At 34.6% G+C, this 21208-nt stretch overlaps 1 protein-coding gene across 3 annotated transcripts in view; it reads right to left on the bottom strand.

Moving 5' to 3' along the window:
• SGCZ (sarcoglycan zeta) overlaps positions 1–21208 on the bottom strand; it is a 423412-nt gene that overhangs the window by 176222 nt on the left and 225982 nt on the right. The window contains exon 3 of one of the 3 annotated variants that reach the window (XM_051619665.1): positions 13197–13391. The exons of 1 other annotated variant lie outside the window; for it this stretch is intronic. In XM_051619665.1, the coding sequence (XP_051475625.1) occupies positions 13197–13391 (195 nt within the window). Of the gene's footprint in view, positions 1–13196; positions 13392–21208 lie in introns of those variants that run through there. One more of the 3 variants, XM_051619667.1, reaches the window with a different exon arrangement.

Genomic DNA, 21208 nt, shown 5'->3' with positions numbered 1-21208 from the left:
AAGTATGTTTTAAACTCTTAACACAGCCTCCCCTTTACATGCCTATTCAATCAAAAATTCTTCTTAAGTGTTGTACTCTTGCTTTACATAAGTGACTCAGGTTTACCTGAACCTTAGAGTATCTGAAGTAATTTTATTCACACACACCATGAATCCCAAACTCATAAACATTTGCCTTCAGACTACAAAAATACTCTTTAATGTGCACAGTAATAAAAACCTTAATCTGCCATTGAATGTTATTTTCTTGAAACTAAATGTTTTGTTAACCTTCAGTGAGCTACAGATTACAGCTTTATTAAATCTCAGGAGTTTATCAGTTCTATGACAGGCTAGAGCTCAGATAACAATTCATAACAGGATATTTATTTTTCTCCACAGTTCATATAAGAACTAGAGATCAAAACATCCCTGTTAAAAATCAGAAGTGACTTGAGAGTTTATAGAAAGTGTTATTCCCCCCAAACTTTCATTTCTGCCACGCACTCTGTGTTGCCATACTGTTTGCCCTTTTTTGCTGTCCAGCAGATTCTGCTTAGGTACCACAAAAGACTGTCATCCATTTCTAGCCATGACAAAGGGATTTTTTCTAGTACCATCCTGTAGATACTCTTTCCTTAGAGAAAAGGGATACTCTTCTCTAAAAGAAATTATAGACAAGGGCAATTTTAGGAAAAGCTAAACTTTATTTACCTAACTGATAATAGCTGAGAGATAGCTCTTACTACTAAAGAGGAAACACTCTTGCTCATAAACTCTTACAAATCTCTTCAGAGATTACTTGATTACACTGATGGTTCTTCCATTTGGATCTTTCCTAGAAGGGTCTTCTCTGAAGGACTCATTAAAAAAAAAAAAAAAAAAAAATCCAAACCCAAACCAAAATATCATAATTATTTCTACACCTACAAAAAGTAACAGATGCATTATCTCTAAGAGAGTCTACAAAATAGTTCTATTTGCTCTTATTAGAATGTTTCAGTATAGCCAGCAAACAGGAAAAGATACTGTGGGGTTTTATTCTCTGTACGTTTTTACAGTATTATTGTCTTTACATTCAAATGCTGCAAGAAAAGCTCCGGATACAAGTTTGATCTCTGTCCCAGTCTTTTCTTTTATGGTTTAATTCTTTCCATCTCCAGCCCTCATGGATCACTTTAACAGAATGTTTTATTACTGAACTGCAGAAATGGAAATAGTTTATTTTATATGTTACTGAGTAGCAATACAGACTTCATAACTGCAATAATGACAATACCTGCTAAAATGTATTTTTATCTAAGTAATCTTTCTAAGACACATAGCAGTAATATGATATCTGAGCCCAGTGACTGAAATGGAAAATAGCAATGCAAGAGTTACCTATCTTTCATGTTCTATTAAAACTTCAGAAGTGCCATAAAGACTTGGTTGCTAACTCACATTAGAGTCAAATTTGAGTAATTCTATGCCATCTTTTCTTTTTAAAATTCTGTTTCTTATTTTTAGTAATAAATTTGTTTCTCTTTAAGCATTCTAATGTATCCATATTAAAATTTTCACTCAAGATAATGATAATAATAAAGAAAGGAATTCTAAAACTTGTTGTTGAGTCATAAAATTATTTAAATCACTTTGCAAGTAATTTATAAAATTTGTAACTGAGAGCAAGGGAATGGAAAGCTAAGCATAAAAATCAACCGTCTCCCTTTATAATTAGCATTTTAATTATGGACGAGTGCGAATCAACATGAAGCCATCAGGAAATTAAAATGCAAACAGTTTACATCCCTCCTGAGAAAAAATAAGTTTTGGATATGTATATGCACATAAACTTACATCAATCAGCCCTGAGAACAAATCTACAGGCAAATTTTATTATTAACAGTTCACATAATATATTTTTCTTTTAAATTAACTACTGTAAAAATTAATGTTATTTTATTGTTATCATAATTTTAAAATAAATTTAAATGCTACAGTATGTGCCTTAATATGTAGCAAGACAAATTATTTCAAATAAAAGTGTCCTTTGTATTGCATGTTCATCCAATAGAGCTAGATAGATTTTTGTGTCCTCTACTACTTCTATGCAGCATGCCTAGACCCAGAAAGATAGCTTAAATCAAATGTATATTCCTGAAGACTGGAGAACTGAGTGAGAATTCCATCTCTAGAAAAAATGTCATAAAAGTATGAGATGAAGATGACCAAGTTTGGTTTTTTGTTTTTGTTTGTTTGTTTTTTGGTTTTGTGTGTGTGTGTGTGTTTTTGTTGTTGTTGTTTTGTTTTGTTTTTTAATCTTTTTATTCATCTACCTTCTGTAATAAAATATCTCTACTGAGTAGAGGAGAGGACAGTAATTCTATGAAGAGAACTCCTTTTCCTTTTATGTTTCGTGCCATCACAGTGTACAAAAATAAAATTACTGATTAAAAGTTGAATTAGTCAATCAGAATTCATATATATTAATTCTTACTTATTTCAATAGGTTTTGTTGAAATAGACAGAAATCTGTAATCCTTGCTTTTAAAATACTTTGAAGATAATGTGAAAACACAGTAACTAGAAATTTTTGCTTGGGAAATAATTTCTTGGTATCGCTCTACTGTGTAAACAGTTTGCAATGAAGTCAGAGGAAAGAAAGATTTATAATTAAAACCAGTTCTGTGCACTAAAAGTGCACATTTCATTATTAGAGATGTTAAAAGATGTATCTGTGTTGTTTTGTTGTGTTTTTTTGGTTTTGCAAGATGCAATAAAAAGACTGAAAACCCTCAAGATTTTATGGGAGGCCCTGTACTTTTTTTTTTTTTTCTTAACTGAATGACACAGTAAAAAGATTTGCACGGAGTTTCTGAGGGTTGATGCTCAACTGAATAAGTCAGTGGTATGATGGACACTCGTGACAGAAAAGACATGCACCACGTTGCCTGCAATAACAAACCATTAGATGAGATCCTTTGGACCAGGTGTTTCAATACAAAGCAGTCAAATTTATATGATAATCACAGAATCACCAATATAATTTCTTGATTTTTCTTCCTTGATTTTATCTAGCAATTTAGTACAGTACGACTGTCAGCCATAAACAAGATATTCCATCAGAGTTGCATCTTTTGAGTAAATTTTTTTTCTCCTTATCCTCTGCAGGTCACAGAAATACTTTATTCAAATTTTTTATTTAAAAAGGTTCTTGTTGCCATATTATTTCTGCTTAGAATATTTGATTTCATTATTTAATGGGATTTTAACCACATATGTAATACACTGATATATCACAAAGAGGAGGGAATACTCAGCCAAACAAGATACATATCATTACATATTCTATCATCAAATAGGTTTTTTTTTTTTAAATTATTATTTCTAGATGTAGTAGGTCTAATTTAGGCTCGACTGACACAAGTATATTCTGCTCGCTGTATACAGACTTGTATTGATTTCAAGAGGGAATATTTGTACAAATAAAAGCCGGATTCTGATCACAGACTGTAATTCTTTTTCTTGTACTCTATACCCACATAAACCATTCCAATAGTAGAAGGGAAAGAAGAAACCATGAAACTTTTCCTTATTTATACATATAATATATATTTTGGTGACTTTAATTAATGTTCTAGTTACTGCTAAATAACATTACAAAACATTACTGATTTGGCTTGAACTACAAAATTAACCTGTACTGTTTTAGTTGCCCTATGTGAGACAACATGTTGATGCATTAGCCTTTTTTTCATGTAATGACTTTCTGTTTATTAGTTTCTTGAACCTTAAGATACAAAATTAGGTTTTTTCACTTTTTTTTTTTTTATTATTTCTTCCCATTAGCAAGGATTGCTAGTCAACAACTCTCCTCAAACATCTGCTATTCAGGCTATCTAGTTGGATTAATCTCAGTGTCAGAACTGGTTTACTGGATAAATCTGTAAGGATTTAAAATTGTCTTTGTATAACAGTAACACTAATGTAATGCTAGAAAACACATGCAAAAGGAACACAGCTAAAAGCAAGTCATGGAAATTAAGTTAATTCAATTTTCCAGGAAAGCAAATATTTGAAGGAAAAATCTTAGATACTTGTTCCAGCCTAATTATACAGTGAATGATTAAGAATAAGCTGTCCAGTAAACACTGATCACTCAGCTAAAATTCATTGTTATTAGTTAATGAAGGTAAATGTCCACAAACTGAAAAAATATATATTTATTGTCATCTAACCTAACATATGAATTAAGGTTGTTGCTGCCCTCTTCTATACTTCCTATATCCATACTCAGAATTCTTTTCAAATTATAAAACTCTTACAAGCAGATGCATGAGTCATAGTTTAACACACACCAGAATCACTGCAGTGAATGGTAGAGATGTAGCCATCCACATTTTCTTTGAAACATGGGACAAGTTATATGCGGCATGCTGGACTGCTGACATGGGATAAAAATACAATTTATGAATCTGTGCCCTTTAATTTCGTTTTGAACCAGTCCTGACACATCATGAAACAAATATGAAGCAACAAGACAAATGAGCAAGCAGTGACCTTATACCGGCAAATAAAACTTGATGTTCTCAGTGCATCTCAATAAAGTAACTGCTGTTTATAGACAGTTTCCCTAAGCATTCAAGTTCTGGTTACTATGGTACAGTTCTCCAAAGCCACAAACGCAAGGCCAGGTTGAAATTGCTTAAGCTATTCTGTAAATAGATATATTTTTTCTACAGTGAACAAAAATCACTTTTTTTACAAGGTTAAATAGGGTGCAAAGTATTTATTCCCTTTTTCTGTAGGGAATTTTACTAGTATTTTGCCATTCAATCTCCATGACCAAACAAATATAGAAAATATTAATTTTATTCCATGTTTTGCTTTCAGAGATAATCCGTAACAATAAACATCAAAATGTAAGGCTATATATCTCAGGAAAAAAAATATTTAAAATCTGCATTCAGCCAAGCAGAATCAACAATGTAATTAGCATATAAAATGAAGTCAATTCGTATTTGCTAAGTGCTAGGAAATAGCACTGTTTTAAACAATACCTTCCTAACTTTTACAGGAACATGCCTTTGCACGAGATGCTGAGTACTATAAAAAAGCTAACCAAGCATGTGTAACAATGTGCAAAACATTGCTATGCATATGTGTAACAAAAAGGAAACTGCAAACTTGATTTCAGATTGGTTGCCTTTCCAGTGTGACAACAGATTTTTTAACTTTTCCCTTTCATTGGAAAGAAAAAGAATTGGAGATAAGAGAGATTTACATAAACTAATTAGGATTGGGCACATTAATTACTATACAGTCAAGTAAACCTACACCATATTTGCACTGGCAGATTAAGACTGATTTTTTTTTTTTCCCCATAACGCTAGAAAAGGAGGGTTACAATACAGAAGGTACATGTACAAAATGAGAATAAAAGTTATTTAGAAGAATGGTATTAGAAATACTGACAAGTTCTTCACAGTACTTAGTACAGCCACTATGTAATGCACTCAAAAAGAGAGTAAGAATAAATCAGTTCATTCTTACCCACTGCATGCCGAAGCAAAGAAGACACAAGTTTTACAAAATACCCTCCAGTTCCGTAAAGTTGTTCCTTTACATGAATGTCAACAAATGCAATTAAAAAGTACAAGTAAAATTAACTCATAGCAAGATTCTTTAGTTGACGTGCTATGAGCGAGTTTGAATCATGCATGACCTGAAAGGTTCATTCAAGATACTTCAGGTTCTGTTTTCAAGTACAACATAAAAAAGATTAAAACATAGCCTATTTCATAAATAAGACACTGTGCATGCGTATGTAGTTTTCTATAACACTCATTTTAGCTGGACCACAATTTTCTAAACATTTTCTCAAAGGAATTATTAATCTGAGCAGAAAACATAATTGAGGAGTACACAGCTATTTCATGTGAATTTTCAATAAAATTTGCAATAAGGATGATATCTAATGTTTGAGACTAACAGATAGTAAGATAAAGGTGATGTATCTTTTAAAAAGGAACACCAGAAATCAGAAGAGTTAACAGCCTATGAGCAGTACACTTACCTGGGATATGGTCTATATTGGAGACTCTATGAATTTGAACCTTGGTCTCTGATATCTTGACTAAGTCTCTTAATCATTAATAATATTGCCTGCTCTGGACTGGATCTTTCTCACTAAAAAAAAACACAACAAAAACAAAACAAACGAACAAAAAAGAAACAAAAGCTTTCTTGCATTCATCCCAAAATGGGACATCAGGCTCTTGAAAACTAAAATATTGAGAGATGTAGATAGTTCTCTATCTAGTTAAAAGATAACTTTGGAAAATGAGATCATTTACAGTTTAAAATAAATTATTGACAATAAGTGATTGCCACTGAAATAAATTAAAACTGTAGATGTGACAGAACATATTTATTAAATATCCAGCAACTGCTACTATTAAATCATATTTATTCAAAATCTAATAACAAACTGCTGCCTTTGTAAAATGAAAGAAGATGTCTGTTTGCCAACCAACCAAATAGTTTTTAAGTAGAGGTAAGTACAGCTGTTACACAACTTAATAAATTTCAAATGCCAATCTGGTGCAAATTGGAGAGGTCTCAACAAAAAGTAGCTAGAAAATGGAAAAGCACTTTTTCTTATTTCTGCTTGAAATTGTGTTAACTGCCATGGGCAAATACTAACTTCATTGCATATATCAGCAGAACTGACTGAACTGATAAAAGAACAAATATTGTTTTGAACATAAGGAGATTTGGGTTGTCAAAGACTTTTAGAAAACTGACAGCTCATGTCACTGTCGTGGTTGTTGAGAAATGGATAACAAGTATTACAGTACAGTTTTCAAAGGAAATGCGATAGTATGCCAAGACAGTTTGCTGTATGTCATTGAACACAGCTGCTTTAGTTCTGTACCACTAAAACTTCAAATATTAAATGATACCTTTAATGAAGAAATTGTACTTGTGAGGAAATTATAGGGACTTTTTCCATATTGGGCATTAAGATCAGAAGTTGTGTGTATTCCAGTAACACAGAGTCAAAAATTTGAAATATTTCCTTATTCATGAACAGCAATGAAAACCCAGGAAAATATTCTTGTGTTTACTGGTCTCAAAAAATACTATGATTTAGATTTTTGCAGATGTGAAAGGTTCTAACTCCTAAAGTCAAACTCCTAAAGGAATATAGGGACAGTCTATAGGGATGCAGACAAGAGGTAATGGTTGCAGACATCTGCATTATAATACATGCTGTCACATAAAAAGAAATCATGCTTAGTTGGCATGTATATCTTCCCACAGACTTTCAATCATTTTGCAAATGACCTGCTGTTCAAACAGCATGAAGCTGGAGCTAGGCAGCCAGCAGATTCAATTGAGAGCATGAAACGTGAATTCTAGCCAGGAGATTCAAATCGTTGTTTTTGCCCTGCTTATGCTTGAAGGTACATTGAAGTTCAAGTTCCCTTGAGAAATAATTGTCTCGACCAAGAGGATAAGTTGTCCCATTCCTGATCTTAAAAGTGATTCCCATGGTACTATTGGCAAAAGGAGTTTAACATCTATTAACACTGAAAACATTGCACCTGGAGAGCAGTAAAAACAGATTCCAACAGTGTAAGTACCTACAGCAACAGAACACACCTGAATTCAATGACTGCATTCTTACAGTGGTAACAAAGTAAGTCTTCTCATACATCAGCTCCTAATGGGAAAGCAGAACATAGAGACGCACAAAACCAGATGAACAACCAAAGCCAGTAAAAGCATTTTACTGATATTTTTGCTGTTACTTCCAAGGATATGTGGTTGAGTCATGCCCTTTTGGGCCAAGCCAAAAGAGATGCTGAGAACTAAAGAGGTTCACATTTGCATTTTTCCTGCCATTACAATTTTTTCAGTCTCACTAAACTCCAAACTTCAATGTAATGCACTAGGCAAGGGAATAATGTAGTATGAAGTAAATACCAATATCAATGCCAATTGTGTACATGATAGAAAATGTATAGAGGCACTGATATTAAATGCCTCCCCCCCACCAGGAGGGGGACTTAGATTTCTATGTTGATTGCCCCATTTAATTTCATAATGTCACTTCACAGCAGTAAGAGAATTTTTAATTTCTTGTTTAAAACCATAATTTGAAATATCTACAGACAATTTCAGTTGCATATTTCTACGCTGGTATTTGTTTAGGGATAAAAATGTAAGGTAAATCTCTTTTACAATGTAAGTAATCAGATTGATGGACTCAAAATATGTTATTCGTTAACACAAATATGAAGAATTACATAAAATTATAGTTCTATTGGTGTTTGAATAAATTAAAAACTATACAAGATAAGAATAATGCTCAAGTGAATAAATTGTTAAAGAGAAAGCTAATTACCTATCATATGAACCATGAAATACATGACAAGAAGAATGCAGGCACAGGAAAAATATTTCTTTCCTTGCTAAACTGTAACATTCATATATAGTACATAAGTGACATAACCAGGGTATTATAAATACAAAACACATCCATTTTTGATCCTGTGGTTATGCCACCAAGTTATGACTTGAGTGTCCCATCCCTCTTGAACAAACTAGGATACTAATTGTATAGGCACAAAAAAGTTACTATCAGCTTTGGTCTTCATTAGATATATATAACCTAAGTGAGAGGTAATTACATCCTGAGGGAAAGTGAAAGACAGATGTTTCCATGGCGAAGCCTGTTGATCATGGCAAAGTTAGCACAAGGAAAGGAAATTCTAAATGTTCCATAAAACTCAATATCCTAAGTCTATTATTTTGATATTGACAAAAGCTACATATTTGAGTTCCTGAGTTGATTTTTCCAAGATTTTTTGCACATATAATTTGTAATCAGGCTTAAGAGACATGAGAAAAGCTGAGTTAATTCTTGCAGGCAGCATTTGTTTATTTTTCAGGAAAGCATTTAAAATTATAGATGAAGAATAAAGGTCAAGCATGAGATTCAGAGATTTTGAAGTTCCATTAGGAGAGAATAGATTGTAGAGGCTGTTAAATTATTTTATCCTTACCACTCAAGACAGAGTAGATCACTTGATGCACATAAAAAAACCCCAGTTTTATTTCAGTGACGAGTTTAGCCTGCGGATTATTTCAGGGCTAAATTATTTGCAGAGCATTTTGCTCAAGGTCACATCTTCCTCTCACATACCTACTCCTGAATGATTATTTTCCATGTAAATCTACAATAGCATGGTGTGTTACAGCTACATACACCTATTAGTGGAAATGTTTAGGGACTTCTTTGTCCTAATTTTCTTTCATGCTTTCACATGTGTCTTTCTAAACAGATGATGGAAAAGTGAGGTAACATCTCAACTAGATGCTAAGACTATTTGAGGAGGAAAAGTACAGTTTCCCACATCAAGCTAATAACACTAAGGGAATGTCTGAAAAAATTATTACTATATCTCTGATTCTTTCATCTAATATTCATTCTGCTACACAGATACTAATTTCCTTCAGTTTGCATGTCTAACTGATACATACTATATCAGGGCAATTATTTGTAACTTGTTTTTACCCTTTGAGTTTCTTTCTTACATCATACAGCAGAAGAGACTTCAGACCCAAAAGTTCCTCTAGCTTTCCCAGATATACTACTTAATTTGATAAAAGGAGACTTCTCTGTCCTGTGTTTCCACACAATTGCAAATAAACCATATTTCCTTTCTAACTACTTCTTTGATGAGCTATTTAGCATCCATGCTTAAGGATGATTCACTTCAGTGGCCTGATGGGAGCTCCTATCTGTCCTCTCTGTGCATAAAATGAGCATGGGATAACTAGCTTAGATTCAGAATGCAACTTTTACATGCAGCGTCAGTATATTCAGAAACTTTTTCCACTGGGACAATCTATAAATTGAACTCAGAAAGGCTTTTATTATGCCTATTGGTCAGCAGCTGCAGCTGTACAGCTAAAAATAAAAAGTGAACAGCAAATACAAATTAACATTGTTGCAGCTGTCAGTCAGCAATGGCAAACCTATGCCCTGGCTCTTCACAACCCCTTGAAGTGGTGCAATTACTGGTATTTTTCTAATAAGCTCAACATTGGCTTATGCTAAAACAGCTAATAATTCAAAACAATGTCAAAATGTCAAAGCAGTTCAATCTCAAAAATTATCATGGCTAGATTCCTCCTTCGTGAAAAACTCTTTAAACCAGTTTAGCTAAAGCATTCTCCTTTTCAGAAGGTTTCTAGTTGCACTTCTGATTCCCTATCACTGTCCAGACATATAAATACAGTTTTTAGTTAATATCTACACATATATAGGTGTGCACAGAAGAAATACACATATATTTCAAAGCTATTACATTCTGTAAACACATGAAGCTTAGGTTCATAAAACTAAATTATTTTACTTTCAAATGTCTGTCACCAAGAATGTAACTCCTTCAAACTTGATTCAAACTTCCCACTGGTGCTGAGATGCGCATATGTGGAGGTAAGCATGAAGATTTATATTAAAATCTTGTAGCAATCAACTTTTGAGCCCATACAGAGACTCTAATGTGAATACTAGCTAGTCCAAATAGAAACCAACATCCCTTGAATCTGTAGAAAACTAGCATTCTTCAGTGTATATTTAATAAAATTAATTAAAAAATAATGTAAAGTACTAGTGCATATAAAAGCAGAAGCAAATACCAACAGACTTTTTCATTCTTTCAGCTTTAAATTATATTATAAGCCTACAGCTATTACATGCAAATGTATAATAAATTACATTTTAATACCATTTAGTTACTATATTTTCAACAATCACTTCGTAAAACTAGTGTGTGAACTTTATATATGTTTTCAGGTCATAAACCACAGTTTTACACCCATAGATTCTGTTTTCTGCAACACCAGTGTAACTGCAGTTCACTGCATAAATTTATATAACAGTTGGAAAACAAAAACAAAACAGTTCTGAAGCAGTACATTTAATTAAGGAAAAGCATGAAATATTTTCCTATTAAAAGAATGTTTAATCATCTAGGTCAACAGGGATATACTACATATAAACTTCAGTCAGAATGATCTGGTGGTGATAGAGTAATTAAATAAAATGCTTCTAATTATCTTTTTAAGAACAAAATCCTTTGGCAACTAATTTTTTCAGACTGTTCATGACAAAGTGTTAAGTAGGAATTTTCCTTCCTGAGGTAGTTAAGGGCTTTAAGATATTCCAAAATGAATATTCATATGTAACATTTTGGGGGGGTTATTTTGTATGAAAGAGCAGTTTTATGTTTTGCTTTTGTTTTGCAGATCACTTCATAGAGTATATGACTACAGTAAATGTGAATATACAAAATTAATTTCAATTCTGTAACACGAGGGTTAAAGATTAACTCGCACTTGTCAGTGGCATACCATTGACCAATATTTATGACAAATTCAGGATTATTAAAGATGCACATAAGCTTTATGATTTCTGAATTGTAATAAGGAAATTATGAGTTTATAAATTAAGTACATGACATTTCAAACACTATTTTTTGTGAAATTATTAAGCCAGTGTTCACATAATTATTTCAGATACTTACATCTCTCAAAGAACTGAAGCAAATTCTTCAATTGATTAAGTAGCATACAGATACTGAAACAATCCAGTTGTTTCCTGCTGTAGATTTCTGGACTGATTTAGTGACTCACCACAACCTTCAACCTTGTAACAAAGGTTTGGCATGTGGGGAAGAAAAATACTTCAAAATTTCCTTTTTTGTTTTGTTTTAAAAAGTCTGTATGGTCAAATTGTAAGACTTTTAAATGGCTACAAGCTATGTAGTAGCTTGTAACATGGCAGGTCAAATACTGCCTAGGTAAGGCAGAAGTTGTTTCATATTTCACTGGAATACGATCTTCTGCACAGAGAAAAAAATCTGTGCTTTTTAAAACATCTTCTTAACCTATTTTAATTTCCAAGCTTAATTCTCCTCTGGAATAACAGCAGACCTTTTTACTGAATTCAAGAGGTATGCCTAAATATGATGAAAAAAGAAAAAAGAAAAAAAAGAAAAAAAGAAAAAAACAACCAAACAACCCTTCCCCAAAAAAACCCCAAACACTGCCCCCACTTCTAAGGAGCTTGCCAGTACATTATTATTAAAGTCATACAGTTATCAAAATATGAATCAAACATATTCACACACTAGTGGCAACTCAGAAGTAGCAATGTATTTGCACAATACATCTCTACCAAGCAAAGATCTCAAATAACCTTATACATTACAGAGCATTAGCATATACAGAACAATTTTAGACATAAGTTCAATGCCGGGGTTTTTGGTTGTTTTTTTTATTTTCAGTAAAATAATGGAGAATAGAAATGTGCTATGACCCTATGAATTAGAAATGTATTACTAGCTACATCAAAATATGCCTTATGAAGGTCAAAATCCAGAGAGAGAAACTACACCAATCCTAGCAGAAGCACCGCTGTTTTAAACTGTGGAGTGGTCTACCTTATCAATGACACCACACTGCCAACTACTGAGCAGTCCTACTACCTTTATCCAAACTACCTTTGGGAACAGGTGGGCAGAGAACAGTGTTTTCACTGGATGGAGATGTACTTTCAGGAGTACATCAGAGACACAGACTTAGTAACACTTTGCTGCTATTAAAGATTCCAGACAGAGGTTATCTGATAAAAGGCAATGCCTTTTATACCCACCTACCCCACTTTTATCAACTTCAAGTCAGTTATGTCAACTTCTAGAAGGACCATCCAAATGGTCAGTATACTCCAAAAAAATACTAAGAACAGCATAAATTAAAAAATAACACACCCTAAGTTGGCCCAACTAACCTACTTTCCTCCTCAGAGAGATATCATAGAGAAGAGTGACAACAAACTGCTACTGGTTGCTATCAGTGGTGACAAGCAACCAGGAGATGCTTAGGCTAGTTGCCATGATGGTTTTGGTTGGGAAAATCTAAGATCCAAATATATTTTCAGTAGACATCATTAACCAAAAGTATATTAATACATAGGGCACAGATTCACTCATGGTAGAATATACACAAAAATTTTAAATATCTGAAGTGGCACGCAAGAAGATACTATTTTAATTTAAAATTCCAATATTTGTATATACCAGGGTAAAGGAAAGAGAACTAAAACTACAAGTCATTACTTCAAGAAACAGGGGACATAAAGTCACTGTGATACTCACCACTGTGAAATTCATAACCTTCAAAATCCATATTGTCATTGCTAAGTTAACAATCATGGTAACCAATAGTAGAAGGACAAAGAAGTATAAGCACCTCTTTCGCCATCCATAGATCCCTACTGGGTAAAATTGAGGATGTTCAGTACTTGGAAGGCTGTTCTGTTGTGTTGCTAATATATACTGCTCTCGTGTCATCTGGAAAAGAAAGATGTAAGCATAGGTAAGCAAACAAGAGATCTTTTTGCATAGATATTACTACATGAACTTAATCTGAGAATGTATAGAAAATCAGTTTATATGGGAACAAAAGTGATGCATTAATTCAGCATAAACCACATCAGTGTTATTTTTACTAGGCGTTTAGTAAGAATTTGGTGATGTTCATCAATTTAAAGTAAGCCTTTGGGTGGATATTTCAAAGTGGATTTGCGTTTCAAATTGAGAGCAAGAAACTGTAAGAAATATTTATGTAATCCACGCATGTATCTTACATTATAGTTCTGAAGACTGTTTTGTTGTCCTTTAACAGGTCATTCAGGAAAAATATCTTCAGTGAAAAAAAGTCATGAAACATTTTTTGTACTGGTTTTGGCTAAGATAAAAATAATTTTCTTTATAGTAGCTTGTAGCCAAAACCAGTACACTCCTTCATACAAATAAAAGAAAAATCTATTATTTCTAGAAAGGCATAAATTATAACTGAAGTTATCACTCTTCTATTATACTTAGTAAATTAAATTAATGATGTATGCAATTATATATACACCTATACTTTACACAAAAGTATACCATTGTATATATGATATTTTACACACAAAGGAATAAGAAAACCTTCACACTTTCAATTTTGCCCTTTAGCAGATACAGTTACTACCATCCTAACTGTTTGCAAACTGCTTAAATAAGTTATAATTAATTCTTCTTTAGGGCAAAAATGTTTATGGCGCTTAATATGAAAATAGATAACATTTTTTACATCCTTAACTTTCCTTGACAGATATTTATATTCATATTCAGCTGCCACACTGCCCACAGACTGGAAGGTATTAACTTTCCTCCGTGACTTAAAAATTAAATTAAAGCAATCTCATTTGTTTATGGAAAAGTTCTTCCTGAACCATGCTCATTTAAAAGATTGATTTAATAGGTTTTGTCCTTAGGAGGAGGATGAAAAAATCCCAAAACACAAAACAAAGAAATACCCAAAACAAAATAATAATTAAAATAATAATTAAAAAAACCAAATCATAAACCAGATAGAATGATCAGGTTTACACTTAAAAACTTCCCTTCTTTCCACTAAAAGTAAGCAAAGAATGGACAAAAATAGGTCAGTTGATTCAATTAGAAATAATAAAAAAAAATAAATCCGTTAGAAGGATAAAAGAAATGTTGACTTCATAAGATTTTTTAAAGATAAAAATGTTTACATAAACATCTGTATTGCTAGATATTTATTCAAATCCAAACTCTTGAGATTTTACCTTGCACTAGTTAGTAAATGAGATATTAATGGCATAAATTAACTCATTGTGAGTAATTGCAGCCACAAGTCATAGATTACACATCCATATTACAACAATTAACACATCATTAAATAAGTAAAAACAGAAATAATTAATTTATAATGCACATTTTAAAATAAGCTAGTAAAGATGTATTTTGTAATTTCAATTAAATGTAACATTTAGTAGTTGATTTATGTACTGAACCTTTAAAGCAGAACTTCGATCAACGTTTCTCGGTTCTCTCAAAGCAATGTATCACTAGGCTTCAAGACCTTAGATCATCCCTTTATTGTATTCTGGCAGTATTCAGCCTAGCTTTGATCTGAATTCCTTATGAATTCAGAAACAGAATGCACAGAAGGGTTAACCGTTTCCTCCTTATAATGAGCTTCTAAACATTTATTTAGCCAGCTGTTGTGACAAAACTGCAATGCATTATTATATTTTGAGATATAAAATAATTAGTATTTTTTAACCATTTCCATTGTCTTGAGACCTCAGTCTACATATTTCTTATAAAACAAGTGTTATTGTTAAAAAATGTTGAAAAGTCAACTTCTAGATTGTCAGAATGCCAGAAGTAGCACTGCCCCTAAAACTATGACCGCAGCCTCAAGAAATACAGCCTTTGCAACACAATAATTAAATACAATGACATTTTATTTCATCACCACAGTCAGGCATCATTCAGTTTCCCTCAGTGTATACTGTTCAACTGAGAGAGATTTGGCAATGCAAGTTGTCCCCCTGCAGCCCATGGTGGTCCACGGTGGAGCAGATATTCACCCTGCAGCCTGTGGAGGACCCAATGCTGGAACTGGAGCGTGTGCCACAGTCTGTGGCCCCACGGAGAGCCTGTGCTGTAGCAGGCTCCTGGAAGAACCTGTGACCCCATGGAGAAGAGCCACCAGTGGAGAAGCAGGTTTTCTGGCAGGAGCTGGGGACCCATGTGTAACCCACGATGGAGTAGTGCATTCCTGAAAGACTGCACTCTCTAAAAAGGACCCATGCTGGAGCAGTTTGTGAAGAACTGCAGCCCCTGGGCAGGACCTGGAGAAGTTAACGTAGCACTGTCCCTCATGGGAAGGACCCCATGTGGGACCAGGGGAAGAATACGAGGAGGAAGGAGCAGAAGAGGCAATGTGTAACAAATTGACCACAACTCCCATTCCCTGTCCCTCTGAGCTGCTTGGGGAGAAGATAGTGAAGAGTGAAGTTGAGCCTGGGAAGAAGGGATGGGTGGGGGAAAGCTGGTTTTAGATTTTTTCTTATTTCTCATTATCCTACTCTCTTATTAATTGGCAATAAATTAAATCAATTTCCTCAAGTTGAGACTGTTTTGCCTGTGACAGTAAGCACTGACTAACCTCCTTGTCTGTATCTCAACCCATAAACCTTTTGTAATACTTTCTCTCCCCCCATCAATTGAGGAGAGGGAGTGATGGAACAGCTTGGTGGGCATCTGGCGACTAGTCAAGGTCAACCCACCACAATCTACAAGCAATTTTTTTCTTAAAACTGTTGAATATTTTTCCAATTAGAAAAAAATTAAACAACAAAAAATTCACCAAAATAACATTTTAATTTTGAAATTGTTACATATAAAGCCACACACCACCAGCTGCCTTTGAAACTCAAGCAAGTTGGTCAAACCCACTTCATATCACATCAGTTCTTCCCAACCATGCACAAGAATCAAGGCAGAACTGCACATACATACATAATAAACAGGCCAAAATAATTTGTCATTTTCTATGAATATAAAAATATTGTTGTGATTTTTACTTTATTTTTAGGGTTAATAATATGGCCATTTACAGTTACTGGTAGCACTCTAACTACTGATTTGCATACTCATGTAAAAATAATCTGATTTTTAAACTACTGAAAATGAAAACAATTCCTAGTTGGTCTGGTAATTAGTACCTGGCAATGTTAAAAGTATTAAGAAAGAAAAAAACACACTAAAATGTTTTATAAATATGTCAATTTAGTATAATAGGTTTTTGTCACCAGTAACTGAGAAGGTACCAGACCATATCTACTTTGGATTAGTATTTTTAACTGAGAAGGAACTGCTGTGAGCTCTGAGAAGGAACTGCTATGAGCTCTGTGTCTTTGTAGATCATGAAAAGGCAAAGAAAATTCAGAAGACTGGAAGGATTAGTAAGTTATTAAAGTATTTTTAGAAAAATTACTTGCATGAGCCTGCTAAACTATGCAATATGACTATCTTTCAGAAAACTGGTCACACCTAAAAACACCTAACAATTTTTTGCCAAGAATTCTGTTTGATTACATGCACATATGCTTTATACATAAAAATACATATACACAGGTACTTATGAATAGAGATGTATTAATGTAGATCACAGAAATACATAAAAATATCCACACAAATTTTCAATCACTGAGTTGCTATTTCACCCTATTCAACTTTTAAAATACATAGTAATATACATTCTAAACTAGGCAACTGACAGACCTTATCAATGTGGAATTACTACTAGATCGACATTTAAAAAAATCTGCTGTATAATCTTTATTCTATTCCATTATTCAGGTCTTGTAAATATGACTGGTGACAACATTTCAAGATAAGACAAGACTTATGGTATGAAAGTTCACCTGAGCTTCTGACATTAGGATGCTTTAGGGTCTCAAACAAAAAATAATTAAATTGCAGAAGTGCTCCATTAAATTTTTAAAGTGTTTCAGTGTTATCATCTTAAACTGGTAAACTTCATGGTGCACACGTGCATGTATGCACAAAGTCATAAGCCACCCAGAGACACATATTAAAAATTAAAAATAGCTTCTGTGCTCTGATAATAAATGAGATTTCTAGTTCAAATCCAAAGTAATATGGGATACATTACACAGTAACTACAAATAAATTAGATCAGTTCTTACACCGTACTGAATGACCAGCGTAAAGAAGATAAAGGAAACTATCAGGCAATCTAATAAAAACCTAGTATGTCAGAGGGAATGGGGGGAGGTAGGACAGAAGCAAAACTTCCTAAGTGATTTCACAGAATATCTACAATAGCTACAATTTTGTTCAGATCTAAACCAAGTATTTTTCTCTGGTAATTAAGGTTGAAACTCCAGTATTTTTCCTATCCCTATTCTGATTTGACATAGGATAAATGGACTTGATTATTGCTATAACATAAATGGAAAATGTTTATTTAAAGCTACAAGCAATTTTCAATTCTCACAAGATATTATCTCGACAAATACATAGCTATATTAAAAAAACAAACAAAACAAACAAACAAAACCACACAAAGAAAACAAACAACAAAAGCAAAACAACCTAAACCAAAGAAATCAGCATCTAATTTTCAGATAAAAATCTGAAACTGTTTACTACTCATATCATGAAACAGGTAAGCCAAAAAAACAATATTATTTTTGTTGCCTCAGCTATTGTAATTGTAGCCTGTCACATGACACTGCTGCTAGATATTTTTGTTACTGGTTGATTCTCTGTGCATTATTTTCTTAATTCACAGATAAAAAAAATAAATATATTTTTAAATATAAAAATATAGTATGACAGCATCTAGATACAATAATGATGTAGGCTGGTTAGGAACATACCAGCAAGTAAATGTTTTGTTGAAGTGAAAAGATAGAAGAAAAACTATAAATAGCACAGAAAATTATTCACATCAGCATTTAAAGGAAAAAAAAATAATCAAAATGCAATCTGCTCATAACTAGCCATACTGCAGACATCACAAAGATGACCTACCAGAACCAGCTGGTTCTCTTCACTCTGCCTGACAGTAACATGTCCTCTGGCCCACAGCTCATGCTGTGGACGCTTCTCTTTTTGTAAGACACTACAACAGGTCATTAATTTTGCTTCCACTCTACACAGTATGTGACATTAATTAAGCTTACAGCTGAAACATTATTTTACTGTTTTCTTTATAGACTACCTGGAAGTTCACCATATATAGAAGAGGATAGGAGGATTGTAGGCCAACAGGAAAGCATAGGAACTGCAAATTGTCATCCCTGCCAGCACAACTGCTTTGAAGGGGGACCACCTTAAATGCTTCTAGGCGAATGCATGAAGCATGAGGAATGAGCAGGAGGAACTTCAGATGTGTGCATGCCTGAAGGGCTATGGTGTTGTTGGTATCACTGAGATGTGGTAGGATGACTCCTACAACTGGCGTGTGGTGATGGTTGGGTATAAGCTCTTTAGGAAGGACAGGCAGGATAGAAGAGGAACGCGTGTTGCCCTCTACATCAATGACCAGCTGGAGTCTGTGGAGCTCCACCTGGGTATGGAGAAAGAGTAAACTTAAACCGTATGGGTCCCTAAGGAGCTGGCCAACAAAGTTGCAAAGCCTCTTTCCATCAGATTTGAAAAGTCTTGGCAGTCTGGAGAAATCCCCACTGACTGGAAAAGGGGAAACATAAGACCCATTTTCAAGAGGGGAGAAAAGGAATACCCAGGGAACTACAGACCAGTCAGTTTCACCTCTGTGCCAAGCAAGATCATGGAGCAGATCCTCCTGAAGGCTCTGCTAAGGCACATGAAAAACAAAGGGGTGATTGGTGACAGCCAACACAGCTTCACCAAGGGCAAATCCTGCCTGACTAATTTGGTGGCCTTCTACAATGGGGTCATGATATTGGTGGACAAAGGAAGAGCAACTGGTGTAATCTACCTGGACCTTGCAAAGCCTTCGACACTGTCCTGCATGACATCCTGGTATTAAAACTGGAACAGTATGAGTTTGATGGATGGAACACTCTGAGCAAGGAATTGGCTGGATGGTTGCACTCAAAGAGTGGTGATCAATTGCTCGATATCCAGATGGAGACCTGAGAGGAGTGGTGTTCCCCAAGGATTGGTACTTGGACCAGTGCTATTTAACATCTTTGTCAGTGACATCGACAGTGGCATTGAGTGCACCCTCAGCAAGTTTGCTGATGATACTAAAGTGTGGTGAGGTCGACATGCTGCAGGGAAGGGATGCCGTCCAGAGGCACCTTGACAGGCTTGCGTAAACTGCATGAAGTTCAACGAGGCCAAATGCAAGATCCCAAGCACGAATACAGGCTGGGCAGAGAATGGATCAAAAACAGTCCAGAGGAGAAGAATTTGGGAGTGACAGTGGATGAAAAGCTCAACATAAGCCAGCAATGTGCGCTTGCAGCCCAGAAAGCCATCTGTGTTCTGGGGTGCATCGAAAGAAGAATGGCCAGCAGGGCCAGAGAGGTGATTCTCCCCCTTTAGTTGCCTCTTGTGAGACCCCACTTGGAGTACAGGGTCCAATACTGGAGCCCCCAACATAAGAAAGACATGGAGCTCGTGGAGAAATTCCAGAGAAGGGCCACAAAGGTGATCTGAGGGCTGGAGCACCTCTCCTACAAGGACAGGCTGAGGGAGTTGGGGCTGTTCAGCCTGGAGAAGAGAATGCTCCAGAGGGACCTTGTAGTGGCCTTCCCAGTACCTGAAAGGGGCCTACAGAAAAGCTGGGGAGGGACTTTTTACAAGACCATGCAACTCTAGGACAAGGGGGTAATGGATTAAAACTGGAAGAGAGATTTAGGAGGTAAGTCCTTAGTGTGAGGGTGGTGAGACACTGGAACAGGTTGCCCAGGGAAGTTGTGGATGCCCCATCCCTGGAAGTGTTCAAGGCCAGCTTGGATGGGGCTCTGAGCAACCTGGTCTAGTGGGAGGTGTCCCAAGTCCCCCATGAAGGGGACTTGGAACTAGATGATCTTTAAGGTCCTTTCCAACTCAAACCATTCTATGATTCTACAAAAAATGTATCACAAGGAGCAGGAAATGCTATAAGCAACATAACTTTTCTTATAAAGCAAATACACAAATACTTAGGATATTACACCCAAATCTCAACACTAAAATCAAGAGCTGGAATGAAATCAATTAGTTTGTTACAAAAATAAACATGAAGATGACAAGCAAGTGTCCTGTATCTCTTGAAAAAGTTCTTATGAATAAAAGGATGGATTTTCTTGGAAAGCTTTTAAAATGCCAAACACCTATGTACAAAGCATTTGCTGTCAATTCCAGCATGTGTTGAAGCAGCTAAATTTATTCTCTTCTGCAATGGTTTGGTACGCTACAATTGATTTCTAAAAATAAAAGGAAAACATCTGGAGTGGGGATTACAGCTACTGTGAATATGCTGATAAGACAGTAGAGCTGCATTCTTAGAGAATTAGTTGGAGGAATAGAGTAGCTTCCTTAGAAACCATCCTTACCTGGGCTACACAAGTGACCTGCAAAGTCTCTTCATTATTGTATTAGTCATTCCAGCCTTTCCAAAGGCAGTCAAAAGAAAGTCTACAGCTGACTTTGATATAAATGGTCAATAGGCCACAAATTTTTGGCCAGTTATGATAAAAAACACACTACTCTGTTCTATGTTACTGGCCATAGAAATCAGTGTAAAGACTTATTGCCCTGATGGACAATTTTACATTTGTCAGATATTTTTTTCTGTT

Source organism: Apus apus, chromosome 4 (genome assembly GCF_020740795.1).
Source record: "Apus apus isolate bApuApu2 chromosome 4, bApuApu2.pri.cur, whole genome shotgun sequence".
NCBI classification, from domain to species: Eukaryota; Metazoa; Chordata; class Aves; order Apodiformes; family Apodidae; genus Apus; species Apus apus.
This window is presented reverse-complemented; position numbering and strand designations above follow the sequence as displayed.